Here is a 21,550-nt window from a genome sequence, read left to right as displayed (position 1 = left end):
TCGCACCCCCTACCCCTGCCCAGGAGCCTTTCTCTTGGGGGAGTGGAGGAAACGAAGGCCGCCTGGGATTTACTGGGTTCACAAACAGGCTCTACAAATGTAAAGTTCTCAGGACCCTGGCTGCTTTTTGCCAGGCTTGCAGACCCCCCGGGGTGAAGGTGTCTGCTCTCCCTGGGGGTTTCTGGGAATTGAGGATGATCCCTTGGTAACCATGGAGACTCAGCTGCACACCAGGTGAGCAGCGGGTTATGTGTGATTTGAGCATTTATGGATTTTAACCACTCTGCGCCGTATTTATCATCATTGACAAAGTATCCCACTTTACAGGGGACTTTAGAAATAGTGTGGGCAGCTGTTGTTCTGTGGCAAAGTAAGATAAAATATTTGCAAGAGGGAAAGAAATAAACATTGACAACTACATGGCAAGACCTGTCCAGCATCTCCTTCCTATTGGGACGCTGGCTATGCTTGTGGCTGCAGTCTTCAACAATACAGGTTCCACAGGTTCCTTGGTTGTGGGCTACTGAGAAATATTAGCAAAATGATCAATGCAGCATGCTGCCATAAAGGGTCATGGTGAGGCAGGAACTCTGTCCTGGACAAATATTTAGGCCAACTAAGGAGTTAAGGGCGCGGGGGGGCGAGGGGGTGGTTTATCATCAACATCAGTGATCATTTCAAGTAGCAGCAGTGTGGTCCTTAAAAACAATCAAAATCCAGACTCTACATGGGCCATATGTTGAAATGACTTTATGTTGTGCAAAGCTCACAAAACATGGTAAGAATGCTGTAACTAGTATTAGCTTCATCCCTGTCTTCAGCATGTGACTGGTCATGGGGCGGGGGAGGGCGAAGCTCCGCAGTGTGCCCATCCTGACCCCAAACCCCATTTCCCCTGCTGGTGTTGGTGCTTTTTAAAAGTGTTAAGTTATGGAAACCCCTCAAGGCCCTTCCTGTCCCCAGCACCTCTCATTGATACAAAAGTTCCCTGTGTTTTTTAAAAAAAGAATACTGTAACTAGAGAAAAAAGACATTGTGAAGTACTCTGAAAATATCGTAAGACCTCCAGAGAAATTAATCTAGAAGTCTGTTTCATTAATTAAAACCATTTTACCAACAATATCAGGGATATAGTCTAATATTTATTAATGCCTATACTGAGGTAGGATAAAACTATCTTTGAAGAAAGTTAGATTCTAACAGATGTGTGCAAAGTAGAAGTGATTTTGCCAAGTGCTATTTTTTAAAAAAATAGGTCTCATTTGCCATATCTGCTAAAGTTACTGTGTACATAAGGGATTTGTGGAGTTTGTATTAGTTTATCAGAGAGGGGAGAGAGAGAGAGAGAGAAATGGTCACTCTGGGGCTGATGCAGGAAATAGTAAGACCTTAACGCCCCTCCTTAAATTCCAGAAACTCCCACTGGGATTTGTTCAGGGAATTTGGCCTTTTGAACACAGATTCAAGGCTATTAGGATGAAATGCATCTGTCTTAGATTTCCATTGTTACTATTGGAAAATTGCTGGTTTTTAAGTCCTTTTCCTAATTTTGTGTTTATCATTGATATGCTCACCCAGTCACAATGGTCCAACTATAAATGGTACCTTTTCAATTTTCACCACTCCTTGTTTATGTTTAACAAGCTGTTGGCACAACAGTGGGCTTAGCCACACCCACCTGTGTTGCCATAGGGACCGGCTTCCCACAGGGCGGAGCTGAGCCTAACTCTGAAACCATGAAAGAGCAACAGGAAACCATAAACTGACCTTAGAAGATCCCTACTAAGGTGGAGGGGTTGGGAGGCAGGAAAAGATTGCTAGCCCGTGCAAATAAATGAAACGGTTTACTTGCTGTGTGGTCTAGACCTAGTTTTGCTTTGCCTGTTCTAAGGGCTGGCCTTGCCGCCTTAGTGTAATGTACGCTATGTAGCATTGATGCCAATATTTTTAGCCTTTAAAATATCAACAAGATAGCTTCAGATGTTCCCATTCATTTATTCATTCCAGTGATAACCATTACATTTCTTTTTTATTGAATTTATTAGGGTGATATTGGTTCTGTTTGCAAAGCATTGGGGATGGAGCTTTGGTACAGTCTATGCAAAAGTCCCCATCCTCTAAGAGCAGATAAGGAACCCAAAGCACCTGCTAGTGAAATTGAACAATGCTTATCATGTCAGTGTGAGATTAGGTCTTCTAACTCCTAAAACAGCTCTTTCCAAACTCTCTTATTTCCCCTTTATGAACACACTCTCAAACGTTTTTAAAAACGCCATACTCTCTTCTGATAAACATAAAAATCTTATCCTTTCTCTTGAGGGTTTTGAACCCACATCCTCCCCCAATTTTGCCCTTGAGAGTCACTGCTATCTTTCCTGGACCCCACCTGTCGGGAAGATTTTGTTGAACTTTAGAGTCAGTATTTTTAAAGAATTATTTGCATTTTGGCATTGTCCAGATATGAAATGAAATCGATACTTTATGGGATGTTTTTCCAGACACACTATCGTATCTGCCTCCTCACTTATTAAGTTGGTGGAATGGGTTCATCCAGCTGTGACCGCCAATAGAAGAGCAGCTTTATCATGATCACTATCACAGGCTGTTTGACTAAGTGTTTCTGTAAACCAGAAACTGGGCTCAATGCTTTATAGCCATTAGCTTATTTGATTGACCGAGTGAGTGATGGATTAAGGAAACTCTTCTAGCTTTATCCGCTTGCTTATGAAACAAAGTGACAGAAGACTCAAGAGACCAGAAGAACAGAGGTTTCTATCTTTGAGGGGCAGTATGGAAGGCAAAGGTGTGGCTGAGCTTAATGTCCCCCATATTTCCTGTGCCCTTTCACGGGCCCTCACCTTATTGAACAGCTTACCTCATTTGTATCTACTTTATTCTCACCCTAAACCCATGGACAGAATTCCCATTCCATGCCCAAATATTGATTACAAATTCTGATTTTGTTCTAAACATGAAGAGCTGGAAATTGTATTCTGGGAGCCAGATGAATGGATGCAGTTATGATTTTATGACATGTGTGACTGGACCACTGCTCTTGCTGTTATATGCTTTAGAGAGAATCCATTAGGCTTTTTCAGAAGGTATGTAAACACATAAATTTTAGGAATTTCAGAAATATATGGTGTGATATCATATACCATACTCTGGGTCAAAGCATCAGGCCTCTTTTCTTTAGCTAAGAGTGAGTTGATCAGTTTTTCAAGGCGTTATTTGTGCCCCAACTTGGAGCCCTGTCCTCTTTGACCATCCCCCAAAACACCAGGCTGTGACCAGTTCTCAAACCTGCCAAAGGCAAATGAAGCAGCCTTTATGGCAGAGGTGCCGGCAACCAAGGGTTCTTCCAAACGACTGACTTTCGGTGTTGATGCTTTATGAACAGGTTTCTCTCGTGCTTTCTGGGGAAACCGGTGGTCAGAACGGTCATAAATGGCAACTGTATTAAAGACCTTAAATCGATTGTGGTCATAGAGCAGGATGCTATAAAATGAAGCCTGCTGATCGAGACCCAAATGTGCTCATAGCAGTGTTCCATCTGCAGTTTAGCATTGAGCTATTCATTTCCCTTATCATTTGCTGATGCTCTTCTTGAGGACTGATATGTTAGCAGCTTATATTTAAAATGCTTCTTTCCTTTTCAAAATGTATATGTAAGAAAGTGTGTCTATTCCTGTTCTCCCCTCCCCAACCCCTTCCAGGGAGAGGCAAAAGCTCCCCACTGTGCTATGTCCTACGGCTTGACCTTTCAACTAGACCTGTTTCCATCAGAGCTCTGTTCTCTAGTTTCTTCTGGCGCTCACGCTGGACTATCTTGTAACAGGGTGGCATTCGTACAAGCAGTAAGGAGGAGGCTGTCACATGGCAAATGAGCTCTTTATGAAATGTTGATGCATCAACTACATCCAATAACACTGAAGAAATAGAACATTACAGAAACAGTGGGGTAGTGGCCAGGGAAAGAGAGGACACCTCTTGTCTATCAGCACATTAATTGACAAAGGAGGAAGCCAAGAGGCTTATGGGAAAGTCCTCAGTAAATATATGAAATAAGTGGGCATTATCTGGCATAGCATGTGCCAGGAAATGAAGCAGTGTATTATAATTATCACTATTTTATGGATAAGAAAACTGACATTGTTTCTTTTTCAACAGCTTATCTAAGCAAGTACTTCTTATGCACAAACATAATATAATCCATTTATGTTAAAGTCAGGACACTTTAGGCCTGCATTCAAATCCCTCTTCAGTTTTAGTACAGCCTCTCTCTCCAAACCCATTGCCTGTATTCCATGAGACCAGCAGGGAAAATGGAAATCACTCTAGGTATTTATAAATAGGGGATTTTACTACACATCCATCAAAGCTCATCAAATCATACACTTTAAATAGATGCAATTTATTATAGATAAATTATGCTTCAATAAAGTTGATATACAGAGAGAAAGAGAGAAAGAAAGAAGAGAAAGAGGAAAAAAGAAAGGAAGGAAGGAAGAGTTTGGAAGACTGGAGAAGCAAGAGGGCATTACCCAGAGCAACTGAGCACACACCCAGTGTTCTGCTGTTGGAGCGCTTTTGCTTCTGCTGAGGAAACCACTGGCACTGCTGCAAATTGAAGACTCGGGATCTTCCTCCCTCCAATGCTGTTGAAAGCATTGCAAGCACTTCTGGAGCCCACAGTGACCTGCCTGACCCAGAAGTACAATAGCTTCCCTCTTCCTCCTGCCTTCCAATCTCCTTGGCAAGACCTAGGAGAAAGCCAGCTGGCAAGGGAGTCTGGGAAATGTAGTTCCCAGCCTTCTAGCTCCCTATGAAACAGGAAGAGGGCAGAGTACCTACCAGATACATCTGGCACGTAGCTTATCATTCTCCATAACCTAAGTTACACCAAAACCAAACCATCCACATGCCTGACATTTGCTCTGTTGATATCTAGTCTTGCTGGTTCTCCTGAAAGGAATGTATAAAGATTTCTCCGAAACTTTATACTTAACAATACTAATCAGATCTCTCCCTACAGGTTTACATGTCACCTACTTTATGAACCCTTTTGGCTACCCAATCAGAGGTGGAATTTCCCCACCCCTTATATCTTGCCATTTTATTTATTCCTGTTTTTTAGCACATATCACTTTGTATTAAATGTGCAGCTACAAGTCTGATATCTTTTACTAGATCAAATTCAACTTAGAGGCAGAGCCTATTTTAAGGTCATCTTTATCTCCTGCAAAGCTCATCAGCAGTGTCATGTATCTAGTAGGTGATCAATAAATACCTGTTGAATCAATGAGTGAATAAATAAATGAAGTCTCTGGATAATTTTATACAATTGCAAAAATGGGTGAGTCTGCATGATCTCTGCCTGTCTCTCTAATTCCATCTGGCAGCTTCCTCTTTCTCACTCTTTTTTTTTTATTCCAATCATATTCACATTTACAAGAACCTTCCATACACCAAATACTCTGCTTAATGCTTAAGGTGTTCTGTAGGTTTTTCTAATTGGGATTGTAAAAAAGCTACTGACAGCATAAATGTCCACTAGATTTTGTTCCTTTTGCTGCAAAAACTATGTAAAGCTAATGCAAATATCACAGTGTTTCTTCTCTTGGCACTTAGTAAGGAATTACTCAGTGAATGAACTGTTAAGGAAGTCAGTAAGGAGTTTGAGCCATTGAAGAAAACATTTATCTTGCTGGATGAAGTGTCACAGAGAAAGAAAAACAATGATGAAGAGAGAAAAGCCAAGTGAATTCAGACAATTGTGACCTAATTTAATATACAAACTTCCAGGGAATTCTCCTTTACCAAGTCAGCATAAAAACAATGCTTTAGACCTCCCCATCTAGAAGGTGAGGAAGAATTTTCCTGATTTGAGCTCATGACGTTTATTCTTATAACTATGAGCAAGAATTTGAAAAGGCAAAAGTACCAGTTACATCAAAATGATTTCGGGAGTCGCTTGTCCAAATGGATGAATTTGCATCATCAGCTGGGAACGCTTGGTTCCCAGAGGTGGCCAAGCCTTGTCTGTGAGAACAGCTTGGCAGCCAAATAGAAATCTGACAGCTCTGCCACTCCAGAGCAGCATAGCCGTCAGCAGCACTTACTTGCGTGGGGAGGATTCCATTTCTGCCCCTTGCTATGGACTTGACTTTGGACATGTTGACTTCCCCTGTGAAATGTGAAGCAGTCATTGGGGGAACCACATGCCTACTTCACAGTGTCGTTGTCAGGATAACCACATAACGTATGTGATCACTTAGCACAATGCCTGACCCGTAGGGTCATTGTCATTATCACACAGCCCCTAGGAAAGTGACCCCGAGCCCTGCCATTCTCACTGCAGAAGCCACTCACGAGAGGGAAAATTTAAACCAAATCGGAAGTTTATCTCCTCAGAAATTCTTGTTAACAAAATAATTCGAAGGAGTACATTTCCTTATTGAAAACACTGCGTTTGACATCTAATGAACTTTCCCACTGAGATAATGATGGAGAATAAAAGGCAGTGCCCCAGCCCTAAGAAACCGAAATTCTGAGAAGAGATGCAAAGATAGCAGCCTTGTCAGTCAGCCCCTCTGCTTGAGCAATCTCCCCAATGGTGTTCTTGTGTAACACAGGGGGGAATGGAAATGATGTCCTATTTTCAAGAAGGTCAGCATCGGTAGCAGTGGACAGAGAGATGCTGTTCTTCTTTGGAATCTTATTTTTCAAGTAAATTGGGGTGGGAGGAGATGGGCTTCTGTGTGATGCAGAGCAGTGACCAACATGTGAACACCAAACTTGCTGGAGAATCAGGACACCTGGGGGATTATATTCATTACCAAGTATTTCCCCTCAACACAGAGAGCACTATTCTGAGGGCAATGTTTGTTACTTCCTAACAGAGGAGGGCTTATTCCAGCCTGCTACCGCTCTATGCCTTCTTTCATAAGACAGGCAGCGGAGTAAATGTCAAACCTCATTCTGGGAAGGATAACTTTCTGCTTTAGCTTTGAATAACTATCATAAAGAAACAATTAAGGAGGAAAGCACCGACTTCATGTGAAGTGAATAGAACACAGTCAGTGACATGGAACCAAAATATGCTTTAATAAAAAAGCCAAGCCACTCCGTTGCAGACGAAAATGTGTTCTTCAGTTCACCCAGAATGCAAAAGCTCTTAGTGAATGCTTCTTAGCCTTGTCTGGTTTCTGTGAGAATCTGGTAAAGGAAAACCTCTCACCAGAAAAATGCATATATGCACATACCCATAAAAGTGTGATTGTCATTCTAGGTACCTGGACTCCCCTGAAAGCCCAGTAATCTTTTGGTTAAGAATCTCAACTCTGTACTGTAGACATGGCCAAGTTCATGGACGCTGGAATCAGACAAGGCTGGGATTTCTACTGCCCTGCATTTTTAACCTTTTCAAGCTTTAATTTTATCACCTAAATATGGAAATGATAACTCTTCCTGCGTCATAGGTTAATTGTGAATATTAAATTAAACAATCTATTTAAAGAACTTAGCATAGTCTCTGTCATGTACTAAGTACTCAATAAGCACTAATATTGTTATTAGCTAATAAAATACAAAACTTGAACCTCTCAAAGCCAGAGAGGAACTTCAATTCATTTCCACTGCTACAAACATTTACCAATGACAGGATTCTAAAATGAGAATGTGGACCATAGCATGGGCCTGAGCCAGAGAAGTGATAAAGACAGGCCAGGTGTGCCCCAGGCCAGACAGGACAGGCCTCAGGGTCCTACAGTCTCCGGTTGAAAGAAACTTCAACCAGACCCTCTGCTATAGACAGTGACATCCAACCCACAGCAGAACTATGATTGCAATGCCCGTTTCACAAAGGGAGACCTCTGACTGCTTCGGTAACATTTTATCTATTAAAGAGGAAGGAGATAAACCAAATGTATTAATAATTTGTGAAATTAAATGGGGATGAGAGAGATAAAGAGGATATGTGGGGATAAATGGTGATGGAAGGAGACTTGACTTGGGGTGGTGAACACAATACAATATACAGATGATGTATTCTAGAACTGTACACCTGCAGCCTATATCACTTTATTAACCAATGTCACCCCAGTAAGTCCAATAAAAAATAAATAATAATAATTTATGAAGTTAAAACAAATCCCACCACTCAGAATTTTTTTTATTAACCACAGTTAAGCTATTGATCAAATTTACTTAGAATTAAATGTGGAAATATATGAAAGCAGTAGTTATGGGTCAACAAAGTAGGTTACAAGGCAGCATTGAGAGCAGTATTTTCTGCTTATCAACTAATCAGATTCTCTTTAATGCTGTGATAAAGAGGTTTAAAGCTGAGAATTAGATGACTTAGGATCAGTCTTTAAATCCACCCTAACCAATGAGATACCCACAGTATCTTATTTCCTTGGGTATGGACTGTTAACAGTGAGTCAGTACCTATAGGAGGTAAAGAAGCAAAATATATTTAAAGGCCCAACCAGCAGGCTCAGTTTTTGAGCATTGACCTATGAACCAGGATGTCACCTTTCGATTCCTGGTCAGGGCACATGCCCGGCTTGTGGGCTCGATCCCCAGTGTGGGGCATGTAGGAGGCAGCCAATCAATGATTCTCTCTCATCATTGATATTTCTATCTCTTTCTCCCTCTCCCTTCCTCTCTGAAATCAATATATATATATACATATACATATACATACATATATATATTTAAAAGAAAAAAAAAAGAAACAAATCAGTGAAACAATGTTCTCTATTTTCAGGCTCTTTGGGGGCTTCCCCTCCTCTGCTGTGGTCTGCCTTCTCCCTGATATTTGAAACTCAAATGTCTACACAGGCCAAGCAAGTAACATGATCCAGTGTGCAGACTGTTGGCCAACCATGGTGCCCTGGAGCCTCTTTGCCTTGAGCTAAGGTGGACAGCCCTTACCCAGTTCACCCCAGTGATTTCCATCTGGGAACTGAGCACGTGTTGCCACTTTTTTTTCTTTTTTCAAGATAAAATTCAAATATAAACTTGTATGTGAAATAACCTGCCTTAAATACTGGTAACTAATTCACACTTTCAAAGAAGTACTGTATGGGCCAAACAAATGATCTTGGAGGCACCAGTTGGAGTTTTTGTCCATAGGTTTTGGTGTTCCTGGGAGCTCTACCTCTGAGTTGTCTTTTCGTTCTTCATCTTTTCCTAGAAAACCTCATCCGCTCCCATGGTTTAAAATATCTTCTCTACACTGAAGCCTCCCAAATTTACTGGTAGTGACAGCCTCTCCTCTACACTCCAGACTCTACATCTAGCTGCCAATGAATTCCACAACATTGGCTTTCTTATGGGCACCTGAAGCTTCGCACGTGCAAAACTCAACTCTTGATCTATCCCTACCTGTTTGGCTTCCAGTTTCTCCACTTCGGTAAAAAGTACCTGTGTTGCTCAAGAAATGTGGGAGTCATTGTTTCTCCTCTTTTGCTGCCCTTGTCCAGTCCATCACTTTTCTGTATATTCTTCCTCTCAAATCCTTTTTTAATTTGTCCCCTTATCTCCAGTCCTATTGCCACAGCAAACCACCATTACATTTCATCTGTTTTCCACAATAGTTTCCCCTGGATTATCTCTGTCCTTTGTCCTACTGGTCTATTCTTCACTTAACTGCCAGAGAGATCTTTTAAAATATTAAGTGGATCACATCACTCCCTGTTTAAATGCTCTCTGTGTCTCTACAATGCATGAAACCCAAGAGAAGGAAGTGTGTCAAGTAGATAATGTATTATTGTGTAAAATGGACTGAGAGGATTTTTTTTAACCTGTAAAGCAGTACTAAAAATATCTACATCGGAAGGTTGTTGTGAGAATTCATTAAAGGCCACTGTTATTTCCACATTAGTTTTATATTAGCCTTTGCAGGAAAGAAGGTAAAAATTACATTGTTAATAGCTACTTCACACTCACCTGCAGAGAACCTTCTAAATGTCTTAGTGACGGCATTTTTCTTTGTATGATCATGGTCTCAAAGTAAAACATCTGCCTTGATTAAAGGATAAAAACCTGCTTTTAAAAAGTATGGAGCAGACCAAGTTCAGTTGAAAGCATAGGGCACTATAAAGAATAATTTCAAATGTCTTCAGATAATATTTAATGTTTTGAGATGAAAAATGATTAGATAATGTGGTTGATGCAAATGTCACATCATGAAAAGTGAACCCTTTCTTTGCAAATCTCTATTTTTATTGATTTGAATTCACCTTTGCCTTGAGCTGTGCAGGACAGTCCCTTTCCAAAATAGCATCATGACTTCAGCAGCCCACCGTTTTCGCAGTCCCCGTGGCCCCTTTTGCTTTTAATTCACACATTCCAATTTAGAAAACACTACTGTGAGAATCTGCCGAGTCGAGAATCTGCCGAGGCTGGTGGCTAAGGAGCCGGGAGGGAGGGTGAGAAGCTGTCCGAGCAGGTGCAGTGAGCTATCTCTATAGAACTCTAACTCGGCGCTTTATCTGTGCTGCCTTTCTTTCCTAGATTTATATGAAAGTCACAATACCACTGTGATGAGCTCTTACCTGTATTTCAACATGAAATAAATTATATCAGCGATTATCAGAGCAAAAGTTTTATAACCATCAGCCATCTTCAGTACTTAGACATTTAGTTTGGTCTTTTAATTGCATGTTTATCTTGCAGGATAATTGAGCGTACAAGATCTTTTGGTTGTAAAGCTGCCTTTTCTGCAGCTGAGCTTCCCTGACTCCCCTATTCATACTCCCTAGCTTGACTCTGCATTCCAGTCATACTTAAATATGATCTGATGTCCAGCTAAGGGCTCCCTATCACCTCCAGACATCTTCATGTGCTATTGCTGTGCTTAAAAGATGCTTTCTTCTCATGCCTCTGGCTAGAATACGATTTACCCTGTAGAATTCAGTTTAGTCATTGCACCCTATAGGAAGCCTGCTTTGATTCAGCAAATGGTTATGTAGCCCTCTTTCCTGCTGCTGTAACACCAGCACAGTGCTTATCCCATTGTCTTGTAATTGACTAGCAGCTTACTGGTTGGCCTGCCTACTGGACAGGAATCATCTCACTCTCTCACCTGCATCCTTAGCACCTAGCACAATCCTTAATACAGAGTGGGGACTCACTATGCCTCGAGTGAGTGAATGATATTTGTGCATTGCAGAATGTTTGGGAGTAAAATGGAAAAAAAATTTAACGACAATGAATATGTCTTAAAACTTGAGACAACACTTATTAGCATTTTTTTGTTTTCTTGCTTCTAATTAACTTTCTATGTCAAGCTCACTGCATAAAAGCTTTGAATACATTGTCTTCACTTCTCAGTATACTGTGAGCATATTCTAATGCAGTGGTTGGCAAACTCATTAGTCAACAGAGCCAAATATCAACAGTACAATGATTGAAATTTCTTTTGAGCCGAAAACCGACTTCTGCACATGGGCCACAAAGTTTCAATCACAATGTACGTGCACGCCCTCACGTGGTATTTTGTGGAAGAGCCACACTCAAGGGGCCAAAGAGCCGCATGTGGCTCGCGAGCCACAGTTTGCCAACCACTGTTCTAATGTAACTACAAATTCTCTGGAAATGTCACTTAAATGGTTGTAACGAGATGTCCTTTAGAAGTAACATAGTTCATTCAGATATTATTTGTTGTTGGACTTGGTTACATGGAATGTTTTGCTGCTATAAATAATGATTAAATGAGTGTTTTTGCATCTGATTATTTCTCTATAATACATTCTGGGAATGAAGTTACTGGGTGAAAATTTCACAGTTATACATGTAATCTATCAAAGTGCCTACCTCAATGTACCCTTAACTATAGGCTATCTTTTTTTAAAAGTCTAGATTTCAGAAACAAAAAAAAGATAGCTCATTTTTACCTTATATTTATTGGTCATTTTTATTATACTCCTCTGTGAATTGTACCATAGTAAACTGCCCATTTTTCTGTTGTTCTGTTAGTTTTCTTATTGATTTAAAAGCTCTCAATATGTTTAAAATACAGTCATCTATAAAATTTTTACAAATTTTCCAGTGTGATATGGGCCTTTTGGTCTTTGTGTGTGTGTGTGTGTGTGTGTGTTTTATTTTTATGCACACTTATCAGTCTTTTCTTCTGTGAATTACTCAATTGTTTTTTCTTACAGAATTTCTTGCCCTGCTTAGATAGATATTTTCATACTTTGATATATTTTCTTATAGCTTTATTCGTTTCTTTTGTTTACATTTAACTTTTTGCCCCATTTAGAATTATTTTGGGTGATAGTGTAAGTGACTCTAACTAAATGTTGTTTTTCACAAAATAGTCAACTTTTCTAATATCTTCTCTTGACCTTCAAAGAAATGCTATTAAAGACAATTGTACTAAATAACCGGCATCATCTGAAGATGTAACTCAGTGTTCACCATGCACTTTGCTCTCTCCTCCCAGGTGAGCAGGAGCCAGCTGTCAGCAGTGACTCTGATATCTCGCTGATTATGGCGATGGAGGTTGGACTATCTGATGTGGAACTTTCCACTGACCAGGACTGCGAAGAGGTGAAATCGTGAAATGGCGAACACAGAAGAAAGGGATGGTAGGACCCATGGGGAAGGGGAGGAGGAGTGCCCAAGACTTGGACCAGGCACACACACCTCCAGAACACCTCGGCATCAGCAGGGCACTCTGCTCAAGAATGGTCATGAAAAGCAATATCCAAAGTCCAGTTGATCGGGATGCAGTTTCTCCGTCTCTACAACAGCCCACAGCCTTGGCAGCTTGGAAGTGGAAAGCTGGTGTTCCTTCCCGGGCCCTTGCAGACACAGAGGCCCCTAACACAGACTGAAAGGACACTTTTGGGGCTTCTTAGCGTTCATTTCAGTTTTTCCCCAGTGTTGTTTTCTTGTTTTGGAATTGTTGTTTGATTTCCTTGCAGATTCTTTTTAAAGACTGTGTACAGTTCCCTGTAGGTCCACTCCTTTGTTTTTCCTTCGATCCACTCCAGCTTTTACATGGAGCTGTGTTTCGAAGCACCCATCCCTGCTGTGAACAGTCCATGTCAGTCTCTGAGACTAAGGACCTTGACCTCTCAGCATGAGTGTGCATGGCTTTGGGAAGGGCCTCGGCACCCTGAAACAGGCGAAGGCCAGCTTTCATTAAGAATCTAAATTCTTTTCAATGGATCTTAACACTCCCAGATGCCAGAGACCCCAACACTGAACTCTGAATGTGCTGAGGCCGCTACTCATTCTTCTCAAGGACATCACACTGGCTCCCAGCTGCCAGGCTCTGTGAAGGGCCATGTGACATGAGAAGGAAGCTGTAGGGAGGCAGTTTAATTTGTCTGGATCTTACAGTGTGTGGCTGGAATGATGAGCTCAGAAGTCCCCTCCAGGCATTAAGGCCACTCTCATTGGCTGTCGGACTCTTAGCTGGAACTACAGGCCTGGTTTTAAAACCAGGTATCACCCATTCTTCCTGAAAGCGAAATGCCTGTTGTGCTGGCTCCCCCCAGGCTAGGCCAGGCTTTGTTACCTCACTGGCTTCTGCAGGAGATGGAAGCTTTAGGAACGTCAGCTTTGAGCCTGGTGTCCACTACCATGGGGGTCTACCTTCCTTTCATCACATCTGTTACACCTTCCCAGACCTCGAGGGATTTCCACGAATCCTTTACATATTGCTTCCCAGTCTCCCTGAGGGTGTCCAGACACCAAGTGAGGAGGGAGGTAAAAGTCAATAAACCATCTGGTCTAAAAAGTCCAGCATGGGAGTTGGCTAAGTCAGGTTTCTCCTGACTGAGAGAGAGAGAGAAAGAAAAAGAGGTATCTGCATTTTGAAACTGTTATGTTTGTATCTTTTTTTGTAACTATGACAGAAATGTGCTATTTTTTTCTGTGGGCAATTTTGTAATCCATTTAGACTCTCCCCACGCAGATGACTAAGGTGGTGAGCAGTCTCCCTGGACAGCCACGGTCACCTTGTCCTCTGTAGGAGGTTGACGGGGACAGGAAGTTGCCATCCCTGAGTTCTCTGTGCATCGATGAGGCTTTTCCCTCTCCTCACACTAACACTCACCCAAAAACAGAGTTTGGCTCTGCCGTGCGACCTTGCTGCCTGCTGAAGCATAGAGTGTAGGTCAAGGGACACTGCTGGGTGCTCTTTGTCACCACCTTTGACCTTTCCTACTTGATGCTTTCTACTTAGGTAGCAAGGCTAAGAGAAACGATTGCCACCTTCAGAAATAACCCATCTGTCTGGGAGTCCAGCCCCCCCTGTACTGAAATCCAGGGAGGAATGAAGACGGCGCTGAGGCAGGAGGCAGGAGGCCCAGGTGAGCCGCGTGCTTGCTGGGCCTCAACCCCTTCCTCTGTAAAGTGGAGGAATTTAACAAGGTGGTGCCCAAGGCTCCGGTGGCCTTAGGACCACCAGCGAGCAGTTGGCCAGGGGATCTATTTGTTGCAGGTGGCAATGGCAGGTAGCCAACTTTCCACCTTGAAGAGGCAGAGGTGCTGGGCGTGTAACATAGAGGAACAGCTTTGGGAATTTGGTGCTCCTGGGTTGCTAAGAATGAACAGCTCAGTGATTGAAGTTTTCAGCCAAAGGAGGAGTTGTTTGGTTTCACCTTGTTCTCAAACTGCCGTTAGTCACAGAGTTTGCCTTCTCTGGACCCCCTCAAAGCCTGGTCCCCAGTGTGCAATTCTTCATTTCCAGGTGTTTTCTTTCTCAGTCAGAATGGGCCTGCAATACCTACTCCTCCTTCTGTCAGCTTGACCCCAAACAAATTTCAGTGATAACTTTAGCCAAGTGGACTTAGAAGGATAATTAAACAGCAGAAGAAAGATGCATTGTATTGCTTACCCAGAGAGAAAATGCCTGTGGAGTGCATGGTCCTCTGACCATGGTTCTCTCTTCCTGCCATGACTAGGTGCAGAGGAATCAGTTGCATGTGGCTGCAGCAACCCCTAGAGGGCGCTGTGTAGATGCTGGGGGCCAGGAGGCTCACTGGAGGCCTGTGGGCTTGAACCCACAAAGGCTCTGCTGCAAACCCCCTGAGTCTGCGAGGTTCTTCAGTTACCAAAGGTCTGTCTCTGGAGACTCCTCCTATAGCTTTGGTAGCTAAAAAACAATTTTTTTAACCAGCATAGAAGGATGCAAAAGAAATGGAAACAGCCCTTCCCCCACAGTGTTCCTCACCACCTCCCACCAAAGACCTGGGGATCGCATGGTTCGTGGAGGGTGTCAAAAGGTTGGAGAACCCTCTAGAAGTATATGCAGACTTTCTGCTTATTTACTGATTTGCATTTTTCTGTCGTAAGTGTCTAGACCAGCACCGTCCAATAGAAACGTAATGCCAGTCACACGTGTGATTTTAAGTTTTCTACTGGCCACATTAAAAGAAGTAAACACGTAATAATAATTTAATAATATATTTTTGAATCCAGCATTATTGTTTTGACATGCAATTGCTGTAAAAAGAATTCATGAAATACCTTACCTTCTTTTCCATACTTAGTCCTCTAAAGCCGTTGCATAGTTTACACTCATGGCGCATCTCAATTTGGATGAGCTACCAATTGGACAGCGCAGGTCTCCAGCTTCCACAATATTCTCACAAGGTTCCCTGACCCTTACAAAGAAAAAAAGTGAAAACCTAATTACCTCCCGAGAGAACTAGACTCCACCCAAGTTGCCTAATCAGAGGGCCCGCGATCCGTTGGTTTTGTAATGGATGAATGTTCAGGCCGCCCTTCCGAAAATTTCTGCTTGGACTTTCTAACCACACCACTGATGTCCATTACCATTTGCTGTGATTTCTCTAACCAGTTGTTTTGTAGGAAGTCACACAAGCCATGCTGATTTGGTGCTGAAACAAAAGGATATCCCTCGCTTCCATGGCAAGCCCTTAGACTTGATACGTGGCGCTCAAGAGCCAAAGAGAATCCCAGACTGGAGTCATCCAGCTTGACCTCAACCCCTAGCTGTCCTTCTTCCTCTAGGAGTTGCTACTACCTGTTGGCTGGTCCCTTTGGAAGGAACTCAGCCCCGATCCTGAAGACAGCACCTGCATATTGATGGAGTCTCCAGGGCTTGTCACCCTTGAAATGTCAACTGCACCATCTAGGCAGGGCGAGGGGAGAGTTTGAGAAGGTAGAAAGTTACTAATGGCAAAGGCCCCTGCCTATTCTGACATCACATAGTGAGCATCATACCCACGGAGGCAAGTCTCCATCCAAAGAGGTTTGTTGGTTATTTTGTCTTGTTTTCAGCATTTCCCTCATTCTGGTGGAAATGTCTCTGGACGTTCTTGGCTCTGGGTTTGGTCGTATGGAAAACCATGGTGCCCGTGGCTATTTCCGTTAGTGCCCTGACCTCCCTGCGGCCGCCATGCTTTCAGGACTGAAAATACTGACAGGGAGCCTAGCATAGGATTCTTTCTCATTTATGAGTTTTGTTTAGGTGAAACTTCTCGCAGAGCATGGAGAATAAATGGCACTTAGTTATCCATTGAGTGCCTGACCTTGACCGCACACAAAGAAGTCCCATGAAATCGAACCCTTTCAGAAAATCTGGGATCTAGAGTCACACCCTCGATGGAGCGAGAACCCAGCCCTCTGGTCCCAGGGTCCAGAGGCAATGTACGGTAGCATGTGTTATGTGCTCTGACTTAGATTTTTTTCCCTTTTTTGTCTGTGTCCAGCTTTCTCTGACTGCCTGTCTGTTTCTGTGTATGCACACCTACACACATTCTTCTCTCATTTTTCAGAAAAAACCTTGGTGGCTCTAGACCTATAAAGTCACTAATGTGATTACCATCATTAGTGATGGTGTTTTCTTCTTATTCATGACAGCATCTATAGTTGCACTTCAGAAGATAATACCCAGTTTACTCTAAAGGCAAATTAACTTCCTTCTTAGAGGAGCTAGCTCGATTTTCACTTTCATGTCTAATTTTATCACAGACCATCTATAGCTATTGCCGTTTTCTCCAAGGCTTCCTTGCCAGAAAAGTCTCATGCCAAATCATGGCAAGGAAACAACTCCAGAATGCTGTCTAGGTTTAGTATCTTCCACCTCCAGCATCTGTGACCTTCCTGGCTCATCCCAGGCCCCAGGGGCTAGGGTTTCTTAGAAAACTGTGTGGGCCATACTGTATCTGATGGCCACTCTGCTTCCTAACATTGTAGCATAAGAGCTTGCTCTCTGTAAGTGATCTGAGAGGCCACCTCTTCCTTAAGACTGAAAAAGAGACACAAACCAGCTTCCTAAGGAGAGGGACACAGGGTGCCTTGGGCACTGCTCTGTGTCCCAGAAGTCCCTCATCCATGCCATTGCAGGGCCAGGACAGAGAGTGCATCTGGTGATGGCAGGCCAAGGTGGTATGAATACCACCTGTAGGGAGTGGGAGCAGAGGGTGGCAGGATATGAATAGGGACGTTCTTTCCAATAAATGCTCATCTCCTGGGTTTAGAGCCAACCTGGTTCTTTCGTGTGTGTGTGTGTGTGTGTGTGTGTGTGTGTGTGTGAAGGAGTTAAACACTCATGATTGCAGAGGCTTGGATTACCTAAAAACTAAATTAATTCTGAGAAGTAGGTATGAGTTTCTCATCACTTACCTCTTCTCTTTTCCCACTTTGCTCCCCATCTCACAACTCCAGGCCCTTTGTAATAGGAACAATCATTTATAAAGATCCTTAGATCAGTAGCCACACTTTTCCATGTTAAGTCTTCTGACAGCACTGAAGTGTCACCCCAAAGCTAAAGAAGTGATTCCAGGTCCTAGATGTGGACCTTTCACTATCGATCCCCTTAACTGCACAACCAGCTTGTTCTGCAAAGAACCTGCTGATGTCGTTCACGTCCCTGCTTTCCTCCCTCTGAGCTATGCCTGCTCCAGTGCTTCATCTGTGGCTTTTTTCAGGAATCTCAGTGATCAAAGACATTCTCATCCTTGTCACTATTGACGTTTGCACTTACTACAGAGTCCTTCACTCTGTGGCCACCCGATCAATATCTGTTGATGATATGATAAGACAAGTAATTGCATTTCTTAAAAGGCTGCAAGTCTAAACAGAGCACAGGAGAAAGATCTGCAGAGAAGGTAGCTCAACCTGAGTTACCTATAGTCACTGCTTGGTCTTGTCATCCTGAAGGAAGTGGAGGGCTTAGAGAAGCAGGGAAAATGTGGGGACCATGTGTGCTCTATAAACCAAAGACGGCTCACTATCCAAATGGACACATGCTTCTTCCATTGACCAGTTGAATTGTCTCCTAATGTTCTCATGAAGAAAAGTGAAGGTGTGTTGCCTCGTCAAAGGAAACCGTGAAATCTTCAGGGGGTTTCTCTTGCAGGCTGGTGATTGACCTTGACCTTTCTAAATCCAGAAACATAAAAACAATATCTTGTGGCCTTGGTACCACAGCATCTTTAAAGTCTAGTGGTTAGTCCCCTTCTCCCTCAGAAGTTTTAGAGAAACCGAGTGCTTTATTCAACTCAGAATATTGTCCTCTTGAAGAATGTGATGATTTTACAGAGCCAAAGAATTTTCATGTATAAGAGCTAGTTAATTAGTATCCCACTCTTTTGAAGAAAATACCAAACTGTGGTGGTTAAAGAAGGATGATTCACAGGAACTCTGCTGTCTGCGTTTGTGTTGGTATCTGTGGCACTTACTGTTCAGTAGGATGTTATTGTGAGGGGGCAGAGCGCCCTCTGCTGCAAAATCACCATTCTTTCAGCCAGTTGATTTGACTAGAGTCGTCATTTCATCAACGCCTCGTTATTTGCCTTTTATTATCCAATTCCTCCCCGTAGTTGAGAATTTGGTTTATCAAAAGAGAAAGGAATGTCACAAACCCTGAAAGGTTGAAAGCGAACCCCACTGAAGACCTCACTGTCAGTAGCCCTTCCTTCTGCAAAAGGTTGACACGTACTGTCAGCTCTGTTTGTAACAAGAGGCCTCTGGCTGGAATGTTGGTGCAGAGTTATAAGGCAAGGGCCTGATGGTTTTGTAACTTAACTTGATTCTTGTCAAATTGCAAAGGAAGATCAATAAACAGACTTCTTTTATATGAATGTAGATGGTATGAAATATGTGTTTTTGTATGTGTACATAATAATATATTGACTTCCTGCTTTCACATTAGTAATCTGAAATGGTTGTACCATTTTATAATTAGAAAGAGATGTAGGGGTGGGGGAGGGTGAAAGGGCTGTTATTTTTATAGTGGGATGTTCCTTATATTTAGAAAACTTGAAGTAATTTTGTATTTGTGAAAAGTTACATTCCATTCAATTCCTGAAAAAAAAATAATAATAGGTCTTGTTCTTTAAAGTATTCATGAGCTGGGAGAATGATGATCCTAGTTTCCAGGGGAGCCTTCCAAGAAGCTTGTATGTCACACCCAATTCTGTAGATGCAGACCATGACCTGCAATTGCTAGTTCAATGTGAAAAGGGAAAAAAACAAAACAAAACAAAACAAAAAAAACACTTTATTTTAACCCCTCTGTATATAGCACATTATTTCCACCAAAAAAGACATCTGCTACAAAGAATGCACTTACCGTTATGAAATAGTCCAATGCGGCATCATAAATCCATCTCTAGGAGCTCCCTACTAGCAAGAAAGAAAGAATCCAATGGCTTTATTTTTTCTTTCTAAACATGAATTGTGTTTTTATTGTAAAATGAATGATGTCACAGATAGAATTTGACTTCGCTTCCCCAGGAGGTCTCTCTGGCCTGTCTTCAGATCATGCACGTGGTGGTCCCAGCCCGGCAGTCCCCACCCTCTTCCTATTCAAATCCTGAGACTGAGCTCCCTGGATGAACTGCCACATGACTCAAAAGCCACAGTTATTCCTGATGGCATTTTCATGGGTAACTTTTAATTTGGACTTTGATTTTCTCTTCACAGCTGAAAAATTGAGTAATGGGTTGTGTATCTATTTTGCCCAAACATCATCTTCTGTACAAAGTCACGGGCATATTTAAATGATTAGTTAAGGCAGTGTAGTTGTTGTTTATTTCCTGTATAAATCTCATTTCTTCTTACCCACCTTGGGCCCCTACTTTATTTTTTCCAAAGCACTTTATATCTCGAAATACAAAGAAGTTTTAAAAAACAGTCTTTAAAGGTATTTGTCTTCTGTTAGGAGACACAGACCTTTCTTTCCCTTGATTCTATTCTCTGTGTGCTTGGAGAGCATAAACCTTTTGTCTCCTACTGGGAGTGTTGAAATGTTAAGGATGAGAGTCGGAAACATTCAAGCGTACAACATGGCTATTTTTGTTATATAGAAGACTATCATGTAAATAAGTGCCATCATGTTCTTATGTACTGGTTTTTTTAAAAGTGCAACTCTAATGATTGGAAAAGGATTGTGAATTCCAGGAAATTTCATTGCAAAATTTTGTTTGGTTTTGTTTTTTAATAAAATGGAACTAGATGCTGGTGTTTGTGTCATCTGTATTTCCTCACGGTGCTTCCTCATCTTGAGTTCCAGAGGGGGTCGTATGAATTTTGTTTTTTTATCTTATTTATTTATTTATTTATTTTTAATCCTCACCCAGGGATATTTTTCCATTGATTTTTAGAGAGAGTGGGAGAGAAAGGAAAAGACAGAGAGAAATATTGATGTCAAAAAAACACATTGGTTGCCTCCTACACACGCCCGACCAGGGCCCTGGCCAAGGAGGAGCCTGCAACCGAGGTACATGCCCTTGACCTGAATCGAACCTGGAACCCTTCGATCTGCAAGCCGACGCTCTACCCACTGAGCTAAACCAGCTAGTTCTGTCCTATGGATTTAAAAACCCTGATATTTATAAAAATCCTGACTATGGTCAAAGAAGGCGAGATTTCAATAACTTCAATATTTCTCTCCTGTAAGTCAGGGACTAGGTACTTGATCTCTTTGCATCTCGGTGAAGTGATGAACATATTTTGAACAATTCAGAAACGTGGGGGCAAACTTAGCTTGCGGTGCATCATGCCGGGACTGAGCCCTATAGTTTGAGCCGTCTGGGGCAGGCGACCCTATGCAGGGTTACACCCGGGGCCCACCAGGTGCGCTGGGTGGCCAGGTCCCTTTTTATATTTACTTGTACATCTCTAAAGGATTTTAAAACATTGGTTCTTTTGAATTAGCAGGGAAAGGAAATACTAATGAAATAAGAAAGACGGGAGCCGCCAGCCTGGGGAGGAAGAAAGGCCCCTATTTGCTGTTCACTCACGTGAAACTGCCAGGCCCCTCAGCATGGCACGTCCAAGGTTGCGGCCCAGCCCCTGGAGGCGCAGGGGGTGGACATGCCGAGTGCAATGCAGCCTGGCTAAGCCTGCCTTCCACCTGGCGGGGTGCCCCTCCCTGCTGTGGGCTGCACACAACCTGCTGGCATCCACTCAAACTGCATGGAGGGTGGCAGCCTCCTGAGCTCTCCGCTCCCTCTCCCCACACCCACCCCAAGGGAGCTGCTGTGACCACAGTGGAAAACATCAGTGCCCAGGGCTTTGCTCTCGGGGCTAGTCCACACTGAGCTCACAG

General features: G+C 42.5%; 1 protein-coding gene across 2 annotated transcripts in view; it reads left to right on the top strand.

Annotated features, from left to right (window-relative positions):
- Positions 1-21,550, top strand: part of RNF150 (ring finger protein 150) — a 179,142-nt gene that overhangs the window by 144,698 nt on the left and 12,894 nt on the right. The window contains exon 7 of one of the 2 annotated variants that reach the window (XM_080672483.1): positions 12,458-14,836. The exons of the other annotated variant lie outside the window; for it this stretch is intronic. Coding sequence (XP_080528609.1) covers positions 12,458-12,576 — 119 coding nt within the window. The 3' untranslated portion in view covers positions 12,577-14,836. Of the gene's footprint in view, positions 1-12,457; positions 14,837-21,550 lie in introns of those variants that run through there. 2 annotated transcript variants of the gene reach the window in all.

The sequence above is a fragment of the Plecotus auritus genome, assembly GCF_963455305.1.
Source record: "Plecotus auritus genome assembly, chromosome: 6".
Lineage (NCBI taxonomy): Eukaryota > Metazoa > Chordata > Mammalia > Chiroptera > Vespertilionidae > Plecotus > Plecotus auritus.
This window is presented reverse-complemented; position numbering and strand designations above follow the sequence as displayed.